The sequence below is a fragment of the Salvelinus alpinus genome, chromosome 25 (genome assembly GCF_045679555.1).
Source record: "Salvelinus alpinus chromosome 25, SLU_Salpinus.1, whole genome shotgun sequence".
NCBI classification, from domain to species: domain Eukaryota; kingdom Metazoa; phylum Chordata; class Actinopteri; order Salmoniformes; family Salmonidae; genus Salvelinus; species Salvelinus alpinus.
This window is the reverse complement of record NC_092110.1, coordinates 2,657,451-2,670,227: the sequence shown is the minus strand read 5'-3', so window position 1 is coordinate 2,670,227 and position 12,777 is coordinate 2,657,451. Positions and strand designations below refer to the sequence as shown.

Below are 12,777 nucleotides of genomic sequence, written 5' to 3'. Positions count from 1 at the left end.
GTGTGCAGTGCGTGTGTGTTTCAATGTGTTTGTAGAACTGCTATTTTATGGATATAGAACAGAGGAAAAGAGCCATTGTGAAACACCTGCAGCCTTTGGTGCTAGGAGCCAGTGTGCCAGAGCTTGGCTGTACCGTGGCTGACTAGCTGTGCTCTCCAGGGGTAGAGAATAAAAAACCAACTTTGGACAACTGGCTGCTTCTTACCACAGAGACGTATGCTTCTTCTCCTCTCCTCCTTCTGTCCTCCTCTTTTCTCCCCTCATCTCCTCCCCGCCCCTCTCCTCCTCTTCTCTAACTGGTATTTGTCTCTCTTACAGGCTGGCAGACCAGAATAGTGATGGCCACGTGAGCTTCAGAGACTTTGAGTGTGTCATCAGCTATGGACAGGCCAACAGCTAACTGAGAGTGGACACTCCGTTCCTCTCTCCTCCTTGGACTGGACAGCTTCGTTCTGGCCAACATCTAATAAAAATCAACTATGGAGCAACTTGTGCAGAATGCATTTTGGAGCCCACTGTTGACGTGCTTCTGTGCCACCTCTGCTACTTTGACAGAGAACCAGTGACCCAGCCACCTCTGTCTCCCTTTTTACCCCCTCCTTTCTCTCTGTCTCTGTCTCTCTCTCTCTCTCTCTCTCTCTCTCTCTCTCTGTCTCTCTGTCTGTCTCTCTCTCTGTCTGTCTCTATGTCTCTCTGTCTCTCAGACTATCTCTCTCTCTCTCTCAACCCCATTAAGCAGGTCCCATCCCATAATCCCCTGCTCTCCCAAATGCACTTCTACCTGAGAAAGAAAGAGGGGGAGGGCGAGAGATAGAGAGGGGGCAGAAGGGATGAAGGGGTAGGTTGCATCCAAATTGAATATTACCCCTGGTAGTAATAATATTGGATTTTTAATCAGGCAGGGCTCCAGGATGGCCCTAGCTCTGCGCCTGCATAGCTTCTCTGTATTATAAAGCCCCGGTGAACAGGGTCATATTCATTAGTGCACAAAGTAGTAAAACACATTGCAACGGAACATCAACAAAATCGCTTATTTGACATGTTCAGGTAGTCCCTCCAAGGTTTCAGTACATTTGGTGCCTGATGAACAGGACCCAAGGCTGCTGCTCCTGAGGGGATTTGCCAGCGCTCTTCTTGTTCCCGCCAATTACAGGACTGTAAATACAATGTTTGTGTTCTGGAGAGATTTACGACGCTGGCACTCCCGTCTGAATAAAGATTAATTTGTTTTTGTAATCAAAGTACCCGAGTATTGGATCTGTGTGACGCAGAGAGACGCAAGTGCACACACGGCATACAAATGCATACACACACAGTCAAAGGGATACACACACACACACACAGTCAAAAGCTTACATGCACACTCGTATGAACACACATACATTGTTGTTTAAACACAAACGGTCTCACACACTTGTATACGAACACACTCACAAGTCTCTCTCTAACACACACACACACTCAATTACTCTCACTCACACACATTTGTTTGTTTCATGTATCCATCAAAGAGGACTCAGGGGGCTGCGAAATAAGGAAATGGACTTGAAGGGAAATATAATCAAGCAGTTGTTTAATCAAATACAGTAATTGTCTAATCCTGCCTCCGTCTCATCTTGAGGAAGCAGCGGTAGCGGCATCCGATACGTACTGGGACAAGACACTTTAATCCACTCTCTTACTGGATTAAACCAATCCTCCCATTCATTCTACACAACATCGGGTTACGGAGAGAGAGAAAGGGAGCGAGGACGGAGAGAGGGAGGGGGATAAAGAGAAGCTATGAGGTAGAGAAGGAGAATGGAACTGATACAGAGACATGAACGGGGAGAGAGGAAAAGATGGAGAGAAACGCGGGAGAGAGGAACAGATCTAGCTACAGAAATGGGGAGAAAGAGAAAAAAGTGGCAGAGATGATAGTAGCAGCGGTTATCCAGTAGCAGAGGTTTGGCATGGGTGTGAGGCAGGGAAGGATGCATGCTGGTCTATTGTGCTGCTGTTGCAGGACACTGACTTGGCTGAAACCACAGCACAGACAGGCTCTGTCTGGCTGGGTTAGGGGTCTTTGTATCTTTTTATTTGGCCATTCCTCAAACTCTTTCCATCCATCCCTCTCTCCTCTTGTCTACTGCCCATGCCAACCCACTGTTGGAGAAACTGGTGCTTTGTGCTGTGTCCTGTGCTTTTCCCGTCCAACAGAACCTGTTAGCCTAGCCTAGACACCAACAACCAAACAGCAGGCCAAACACATTTCTGCTGGGCTCAAGGCCAGGCCACGGAGGTGGGGCTCTAAAGTGGGACAAAGGTGGTTACATATGTGACAGTATTTTGCTGTGTGACCTGGAGTTTTATTTTGGGAGCACCAGTGTGACTAAAACCTCCATTTTAAAAAAGGAGTAGTGGTCTATACAGCTTGATAAATGTCCATTGGTGGGGGGGGGGTAGGAAGTCTGGATGGCAGGAAGGGACAGGGGGAGCAGGTAGCTGAGTAGTGGTGTCCTCAGCAGCCTGATGGTCTTGGGGTAGAAGCCAGTCTTAGTTTTAGCCATGATGCCCCTGTCCTGCCCACGTCTGAGGGATGGAAGCGGGGAGAACAGGCCGTGGCTAGGGTGGCTGAGGTCCATGATGATCTTCTTGGCCTTCCTGTGACACCTGGTGTTGTATGTGTCCTGGAGGACAGGCAGTGTGCACCCCAATGGTGCGTTCGGCTGAGCATACCACCCTCTGTATTGCCTTGTGGTCAGCGGTGGTAGAGTTGCCATACCAGGCTGATGCAGCCCAACAGTATGCGCTCGATGGTGATCCGGTAGAACACTGAGGGCCCTCGGGACAGGCTGCATTTCTTCAGACTCCTGATGTGAAGAGTCACAGTCGTGCCTTCTTCACCACGGTGTACGTGTGTTTTGAACATTTCGGCTCCTCTGAGCTCCGAGGGACTCGGACGTTTTTGACCGTCTCCACGGTTAATGAGGACGGAGGCATGCACAGCCCTGTTCCTCCTGAAGTCCACAACCGGCTCCTTTGTTTTGCTGACGTTGAAGGAGTGGTTGTTTACAGAGTGCCTACCTCCTCCCTGTAGACCGTCTCGTCGTTGTTGGTAATCGGGTCTACTACTGGCGCGCGGCCAGCGAACTTGATGAAGTGGGAACTGTGTGAGGCTACGCAGTTGGTAGTATACAGGGAGTGTTGAGGATCAGTGTGTTGAGGGTCAGCGTGGAGGAGGGCATGTTGCCTACCTTCACCACCTGGGTGTGGTCCGTCAGAAAGTCTAGCGAGGAGTTCAGTGGTAAGCTTAGAGGGCACTATGGTATCACATATGCATTCCTCTTGTCCAGGTGGGTGAGGGGCAGTGTGCAGTGCAATTGGGTTTGTGTCTTCCATGGATCTGTTGGGGCAGTAGGCAAATTGGAGTGAGTTGAGTGTGTCGGGGAGGGAAGAGGTGATGTCATCTTTGACTAGCCTCTCGAAGCACTTCATGAAGACAGAAGTGAGTGCTACGTGTTGGTAGTTGTTCAGTTACTTTCCTTTTCTTCGGCACAGGGACGATTGTGGACATCTTGAAGCAGGTGGGGATAACGGCCTGAGCTATCGAGAGATTGAACATTTCCAAAAACACAACAGCCAGCTGATCTGCACATGCTCTGAGGGTGCGGCTAGGGATGCCGTCTGGGCTGACAGCCTTACAAAGGTTAACACGTTTGAATGACTTACATACATCCTTCGTGGAGACCGTAAGCACATAGCCCTCGTTGTCCTCGGGCTCTCCTCGGCAGCTCGGATTCGTTATGCTTGAAGTGTGAGAAAAAGGTGTTTAGCTCGTCCGGTAGGGCGTCGTCGGCGTCCGCGACGTGACTGGCTTTCTTTTTGTAATCTGTGATCGTTAGAAGCCCGTGCCACATACGCCTCGAATCCGACCCGCTGAATTGCTCCTACACTTTGTCCCTATACTTGTGTCGAGCCATCTTGATCGATCTGCATAGGCCGTGTATGTACTGTTTAACCATGCAATTGTCTCCGGTCACCTTGGCGTGTTTATAAGCAGCATTTCTCTCCTTCAGTTTCCCGAGGCTGCCATCAATCCACGGTATTTAATGTGAGTTGGACAGTCAATGTTTATTCTCCCAGCATGAACTTAACATATTCTTCCAAAACAATAACGATGCTGCCTCCATGTTGCTTCTAAATATGAATTCACATGTTTTCTCTGTTATACACACCAACCATAGAATTAGAATATATCATTCTATTTCTATGATTCCAACAGTTCACCCAGGTGTTTTGATCTATATCGCAAGTCAAATTGCAATATTTGGGTAAAAAATCGCAATGAGATTTTTAGCCCATATCGTGCAGTCCTGCTGGCAACAGGGTAACTTTACCAGTACATGCAAACATTTGGTGACACAGAAAGAAATGGGAAGTGAAATCTTCCTCCTGAGATGTGCTTCCAAAGTAAGTGGGATTTATATATGCTCAATGTAGACAATATGTATATCTCAATCAATTGAAAAAAATCTAATGTGTCTACATTTTTGTACTTTTCTAAATTAGGCCCTTTTTTTGTTTGTTTTTTTAGAGACCTGGCTGTGGGTTCTGTTTTTGAATGGAGAATTTAAAATTGTAGATGTGTTGCCTGAATGTGAATAAGCAAAGTCCATTTTATCCAGTGGCTGATTTAAAACATTATACACTTGTTAAATATGTTATAATGTTATGTTATAGTAGTGTCTATGTGAGCCTCACACTCGGCTCTAGTTCCATTTGATTCTCTTCCCAGCCATTGTTCCCTTCCTACCTACAGTAGCGATAGTCCCACTGCTATTGCTGCCGTAAAAACCACACGCTCGAAATAAATCTATCCGATGAGTCAGCATGTTGGGCTAACACGACAGAGCCACGACACAGAGAGGGAGGGAGAGAAATGCATGAATGTATGCTACTAATTGGCTGATTGGCTCTGATTGGTCGTACTTCGTGTGTGTGTGTGTGTGTGTGTGTGTGTGTGTGTGTGTGTGTGTGTGTGTGTGTGTGTGTGTGTGTGTGTGTGTGTGTGTGTGTACAACACAGTAAGCTATGTAAAGTCCCTGGTGTTGATGAATCAGCAGTTTGACCCACTTGCACTTGACCCAAGCTGCTCTCTCTCTCTACATACACTCATACACACTTAGAGGGAGGTGAACAGTCATGTACGCACAAAATGCACATATGAATACTCTCAAGAACTAACACAATACACACACTTTCCTTTTTTCCTTTTAAACACACAGAAAACGACTTTCATACACTCATACATGCACACTGACAATGTACTGTACAGAATAATTCTCAGTTCGTAACGCACACGTACTCTCTCACACTTGTATTGTGTGTTGTTGCGGTGTTCCTCTCTATAGGGCCCCTAAATGGAGCCATCGCTCCTGTCTGTCAGTGGTGTAACCTACCATCCATGTACTCTTCTCTTTCGCTCTCTCCCACCATCCGAATGTAAATGAGGCCTGGGAGAGGAGCGGCGCGAGGGACAACTAGGAGGGGAGGGGGGGAGAAGGAGAGAACGGGGAGAGGACGAGATCTCATTAATCAGCTGTGGCAGATACAAATGAGGGACCTTGCTCTCTCTACCTGCTAGCTGCTACAGTGTCACTGCTACTCTCTTGCTCTCCTTCTCTGCCCTCCACTCTACATATTCCTTGCTACATAGATTGCGTCCCAAATGGCACCCTGTTCTTTATACAGTATAATGCCGCACTGCTTAAGACCAGAGTCCTAAAGGCCCTGGTCAAAAGTAGTGCACTATATTGTCATTAGGGTGCAATGTGGGATGCAGCCAGTGTCACTGTTATTATCTCCCTCTCTTTCTCTCTCTACCTGTATCTGCCCTACCGGCTAGCTGCTACACAGTGTCACTGCTGCCCTCTCTTCTCTCCCTTCAACACTCGTCCACCTGACGAGAGAAGGAGGGAGTGTTCCATTCCTTCTGTTAACTCCCTCCATCTCACGCTGTTCTGTGAGGCACGCAGGTACACGAATCAGACACACTAATACCCTCACTCCACCCACACACACACAAAATATGATTTACCTGTCTAACCAGACTCAATTCCATTCTCCACTGACTCACCTGTTGAGAGGTAAAGTGCAGATCACTTCGGGGCTCACTCTATCTCTATGTCACAACCTCACACTGGAACTGAAGTTATTTGATCAGAGGGATTTTATTCTGCCAATACAGGACGATGTCAGGAAACAAAATACTACCTACTGTACATATTACATCTTTACCCAATAATAACAGGTTTTCATATGATGTGTTAAAGAACTTCGAGACCACCATGAAAAGGTTAGTATGTTGCCTTTTGTCTCCTCCTTTGGCTGTGTTTAGACAGGCAGGCCAATTCTTTTTGACCAATCAGATCAGCACTGAGAAATATCTGATGTGAAAAGATCTAATGTGGTTGGTCACAAGACCAAATAGTGGGAAAACGATCAGAATTTGGCTGCCTGTGTAAACGCACCCTATGAGGTCCTCAGTCCAGCCCCACTGCAGCACTAGCTCATGAATGTCCAGTGCACACTACTGGATCCACAGCTGGTCTCAGGAGCGCTGATAGATGTCGCCAAACACCTGGGAAACCTGACGTTCAGAGTCTGGGAAAAGACGGCGATTGTAAAACACAGTAAGTGAGATGGATTCATTTGTTAATATTAATGTTGAGTTTAACTGAAATGTTTATTATTGTGACATGCATTTTTCATACAAAATGACTCCTACTGTTTTTTTTTAGCCCCTGTGATTCTTGACCCAACACCGCACATGCATGTCTATCTTTTCGATGATCTGGCCAGTGTGAGACGCTTAGACCACAGGCAACCCAGAGCGTTATATGTTCTATGCATATGTTCTGGGCTCTGAGGGGTTCAGCTCAGGGAAGCACAGCTGGAAGGCGGAGTTGGGGTGACCACCTTCGCTGGAGTGTGGGAGTGGTCAAAGAGTCAGTCGACAGGAAGGGAGAGATCAAGTCAGGACCAAAGTATTGAATTTGGGCTATAGCGTATTTGAACCGCAAAAAAAAAGTATGAAGCATTAGGAAGTAAGATCCTCTCTCTAAAGAGGAGACCCCGGGGCCCAGTTTTTCAAAAGTTATCTGGATTTTGCCTGTCGGATAGGATTAAATGCATACAAATAGAATGCTTAGAACGGACAAAACATTGACTTGAATGGGGACTCCAGGTCTATTCATTATATTTCTATGCATTTAATCATATCCGAGGATCAGAGTGCAGCTGGACTACAAAAGGGGAGAGGTGTCCTACGACTTTAAGATGAAATCTCTTTGTTGGTCAATGCCACACAAGGTCCAACTGAAATTTGACCTCTTGACCCAACCTCTCCGAAAGACACACATATACATGCACATACATATACAGGTTTTGGAGAGGTGCAGGGGACCTGTTGTTGTGGGGAATTAAGTGCCTTGCTTAAAGGCACAACGACAGGCAATGGCATATAGGATTAGATACCAGCAGCCCTCCGGTTGCAAGCTCATTTCCGGCCAGAGTTTTCCTGTCGGACCTGGGATTCGAACTGACAACCCTCCGGTTGCTGGCTCGCCTCTAGGCTAGGTTACCTCCCTTTTGGACATGACACTCACCTTCACCCATAAAGGCACGTTTACTGAGAGACGTAAGATATTGGATCTGCCGGTCATGTGACATATAGCAGTGGGTGGATTTATAAATCTGAATATACTATTATTCATGTGCAATTTATTCAACAATTTACTCAGATTGAACATAGAAGAAACACTTCCACAGTATGTGCTGTGATACTAGTGCTTAGGAGATTAATTTATGATTGCTATGTGTAATATTTCTCGTATAACACTGAATAACCTACAACATTATGGTTAATGTCTCTTGTGAGTTGAATATGCTGTGCTGAGTTTCCAAAGCTAAATATATTGTAATGGCTATTGCTTGAAGTAAGCCCTCTTCAGGTAACTCAAGAAACAAGAAATTACTTGCGTTGTCAGATTTCCATGTTCCACCCTTGATTCAAAAAAATGTTTTACTTCATATGATGTTGACGCTGCTATTGGGTGAAGGGATATATCCAAAGGTGGGAGAGAAAACAAAACTCTACATGGTTGTTTTTCCTGATTCTCAATTTCTACGGTTTCTATTGTTCACGTGTTGTTCACTCAGTAGTGGTACGTGGGTAAAGTCACTGAGGAAGCCAAGCCAAGTAAGTAAAAAATCCATATTACAACCTATGTTTTGATAATTGCGTTGTTTGCTCTACCACCCATTGGTTCATACCCCAGGGTGATATACGATAAGGCCGTGACAACAACAAAAAAGTAAAGTCACACAGTGGCGGAATAAATTCAACTACATATTTCAGCACCGTTTCAACCTAAACATTTAAACATAATCAAATCAACAAGGCTATATATGCTTAGATTAATACACTGAAAACACTTAGTTATCTAAAACAATTTAGTCCAATCAATGTTGCTAAATATCATATGGCTGTCCATGGAACGGATTTCTGTCTGTGTGTGCGTGCATGCACGTATTTTTTATTTTATGACTCCCCGTACTTGTTGACTAGTTGAATGCCAAGGCCTTCCTCCTCTCTTTCCTGTTGGCAAAACGGTTTATGGCTCTGTCATACAGTACGCTTTAATGTTTGTTGTCATAGGCTACCTGGCTAAAATGCTTGCATGGACAAATATGAACCAGCTACGTTCGATAAATCAAATCAAAGTTTATTTGTCACGTGCGCCGAATACAACAGGTGTAGACCTTACAGTGAAATGCTTACTTACAGGCTCTAACCAATAGTGAAAAAAAGGTATTGGGTGAACAATGGGTAGGTAAAGAAATAAAAAGACAGTGAAAAACAGTAGCGAGGCTACATACAGACACCGGTTAGTCAGGCTGATTAAGGTAGTATGTACATCTAGATATTGTTAAAGTGACTATGCATATACGATGAACAGAGAACAGCAGTAGCGTAAAGAGGGGTTGGCGAGTGGTGGGTGGTGGGACACACTGAATAACCTACAACATTATGGTTAATGTCTCTTGTGAGTTGAATATAATGTGCTGAGTTTCCAAAGCTAAATATATTGTAATGGCTATTGCTTGAAGTAAGCCCTCTTCAGGTAACTCAAGAAATAAGTCATTACTTGCGTTGGCAGATTTCCATGTTCCACCCTTGATTCACATTTTTTACTTCATATGATGTTGACGCTGCTATTGGATGAAGGGATATATCCAAAGGTGGGAGAGAAAATAAAACTCTGAATGGTTGTTTTTCCTGATTCTCAATTTCTACGGTTTCTATTGTTCACGTGTTGTTCACTCAGTAGTGGTACGTGGGTAAAATCACTGAGGAAGCCAAGCCAAGTAAGTAAATAGCTCGTTAATGTGAGCCTAAACGGGCTACATATTGAACGTCAATCGTCTCAGGCCAGTGGCACAACATATTAGTTTATGGTTAGATCAGAATCGCCGTCATAATCATTGGCCTGTACAAGGCCAAATCCCCATCTCCATCCATGGCTTAGGAAGGGCCGATTTACTAAACTAGCTACTGCAGCACATCAACACAAGCAGACCAGAAACGAAAATGACGTTTTGCATAGGATGTGATTGGATTGAGGTGAAGCCAAATCCAAACTGGCCTCACTTGGTGGGTGTTTTGCTGCACCAGCCCAGCTCAACGTTGATTGGCCAATTATTTTATAGTTTTTTTTTTTATCAAGGGAGGCTAAATGATTGCTGGACTCCACAGCTGGGCTCAGTAAGCGATGATAGACATGACCAAATACCTGGGCAACCTGCAGTTCAGAGTCTGGGAGAAGATGCAGGGGATTGTCTAACATAGTGAATACAATGGAGAATATTGTAGCCCCGAGCGGGACTAGCAACTGTCAAGCCAACACCTTAACCGTTACGCCAAGAGGTCCGAACCTCTTGACCGGTCGCTAGGTGCTGGGTTAAGGTCGCTACAATATTGATGAATGGAGTTAATTGAAAGGCCAATATAATGAGACATGCATTATTCATACAATATAACGTTTTCTATTTTGACCCCAACACCGCACATTCCTGTTGCTCACTGTCTGATGATCTGACCTGTGTGAGATGCTCAGACCAAAGGCAGCAGCTCCCTGACAACCCAGAGCGGTGTATGTTCTATGCAGATGTTCTGGGCTCTGAGGGGTTCAGCTCAGGAAAGCACGACTGGGAGGTGGAGAGAGAGAGAGAAATGTTGCATTACATCTGGTGAAAAATATGGCTAATACTGTACCAATGATTCAACCATTAATAGTGACGTACACTACCGGTCAAATGTTTTAGAACACCTACTCATCCAAGATGGCGTGGCAGTCGGACGTGTGTTTGTGTTGTCCCGTCTTGTCCCATGTAAATAGTCGGTCTCATCGTTTTTTTTCTTGGTTTTTTCACGTATATATTTTAATCTCACTTTCCACCTACAATCTAAATATACTTTCCTACAACCCGTCGGACCTGATATTTTTATACGTTATAACTGGAACCTCCATCAGTAGCTAGCCAGCTAACTAGCTACTAGCTAGTAGTCACTGTTAGCCACGGCTAGCGGTCTTCACCTTTAGCTCGGTCACCAGCCAGCTTTAGCTCGGTCAATACCTACCAGTCTGCACAGCGCGATATCAACCCAGAGCATATCGGACTGCTTTTCTCCATCACATCACCGATTCCTGCTGCAAGCTCTGGGCCATTACATCGGATCATTGCAGCTAGCTAGCTGCAATCGAGTGGCTACCGCTGGCTAACGCCTCTATCTCGAAGCAAACGCCAGTTAGCCTTGAGCTAGCCTCGAGCTAGGCCCATCTCCCGGCTAGCCGAAGAGGTATACCCGCTAATTCGTGGGCTTCAATACCTCTTTTGCCAATTGGCCTGGACCCTTAATTGCCGACACGGAGCCCCGCCGATCCATCACGACTGGTCTGCCGACGTAATCGTCCGATGTGGTTTCAGCAGGCTTTTCCGTTGCAATGTCACCGAAGACCCATCTTCTAGCCCCAGCCCGCTAGCTTTCTGACAGTGAGAGGATGACAACCAAATGGCTCCCAGTCTAACCTATTGCTGCTCATTGGACCTGATGATCACTCGGCTACACATGCCTCTCTCTAATGTCAATATGCCTTGTCTTCTGCTGTTTCGGTTAGTTATTGTTTTATTTCACTGTAGAGCCCCTAGTCCAGCTCAACATGCCTTAGCTCTTTTGTCACACACCCCACACATAGGGAGACCTCACCTGGCTTAGCTGGGGTCTCCAGAGATGCAAGCTCTCTCATCGTCACTCAATGCCTAGGTTTACCCCACTGTACTCACATCCTACCATACCCTTGTCTGTACATTATGTCCTGAATCTATTCTACCACGCCCAGAAATCTGCCCCTTTTATTCTCTGTTCCCAACGCACTAGACGACCAGTTCTTATAGCCTTGAGGAGTACCCTTATCCTACTCCTCCTCTGTTCCTCTGGTGATGTAGAGGTTAACCCAGGCCCTGTAGCCCCCAGAATCAGACCTACTCCCCAGGCGCTCTCATTTGTTGACTTCTGTAACCGAAAAAGCCTTGGTTTCATGCATGTTAATATCAGAAGCCTCCTCCCTAAATGTGTTTTATTCACTGCTTTAGCACACGCCGCCAACTCTGATGTCCTAGCCGTGTCTGAATCCTGGCTTAGGAAGGCCACCAAATATTCTGAAATTTCCATCCCCAACCACAACATTTTCCGTCAAGATAGAACCGCTAAATGGGGCGGAGTTGCAATCTATTGCAGTGATAGCCTGCAGAGTTCTGTCATACTATCCAGGTCTGTGCCCAAACAGTTTGAGCTACTCTTAAAAATCCACCCTTCCAGAAATAAGTCTCTCACTGTTGCCGCTTGTTATAGACCCCCCTCAGCCCCCAGCCTTGCCCTGGACACCATATGTGAATTGATTGCCCCCCATCTATCTTCAGAGTTTGTACTGTTAGGTGACCTAAACTGGGATATGTTTAGCACCCCAGCCGTCCTACAATCTAAGATGAACTCAGCAAAACAAGAAACATCCTCTCACTGTCAACTGCGTTTATTTTCAGCAAACTTAACATGTGTAAATATATAAATATATTGTATGTACATAACAAGATTCAACAACTGAGACATAAACTGAACAAGTTCCACAGACATGTGACTAACAGAAATGTAATAATGTGTCCCTGAACAAAGGGGGGGTCAAAATCAAAAGTAAAAGTCAGTATCTGGTGTGGCCACCAGTTGCATTAAGTACTACCCCACTTTTCCACCAAGGCACCTGTAAGTTCCCAGACATTTCTGGGGGGAATGGTCCTAGCCCTCACCCTCCGATCCAACAGGTCCCAGACAGGCTCAATGGGATTGAGATCCGGGCTCTTCGCTGGCCATGGCAGAACACTGACATTCCTGTCTTGCAGGAAATCGCGCACAGAACGAGCAGTATGGCTGGTGGCATTGTCATGCTGGAGGGTCATGTCAGGATGAGCCTGCAGGAAGGGTACCACATGAGGGAGGAGGATGTCTTCCCTGTAACGCACAGCGTTGAGATGGCATGCAATGACAACAAGCTCAATCCGATGATGCTGTGACACACCGCCCCAGACCATGACGGACCCTCCACCTCCAAATCGATCCCGCTCCACAGTACAGGCCTCGGTGTAATGCTCATTCCTTCGACGATAAACACGAATCCAACC

General features: G+C 45.9%; 1 protein-coding gene across 6 annotated transcripts in view; it reads left to right on the top strand.

The window, feature by feature from the left end:
- Positions 1 to 1,241, top strand: part of efcab11 (EF-hand calcium binding domain 11) — a 90,635-nt gene extending 89,394 nt beyond the window's left edge. For all 6 annotated transcript variants that reach the window (XM_071365167.1, XM_071365165.1, XM_071365171.1 and 3 more), the window contains one exon: positions 319 to 1,241. In XM_071365167.1, coding sequence (XP_071221268.1) covers positions 319 to 400 — 82 coding nt within the window. In that variant the 3' untranslated portion in view covers positions 401 to 1,241. The remainder of the gene's footprint in view (positions 1 to 318) is intronic.
- Positions 1,242 to 12,777: the final 11,536 nt, after the last annotated feature.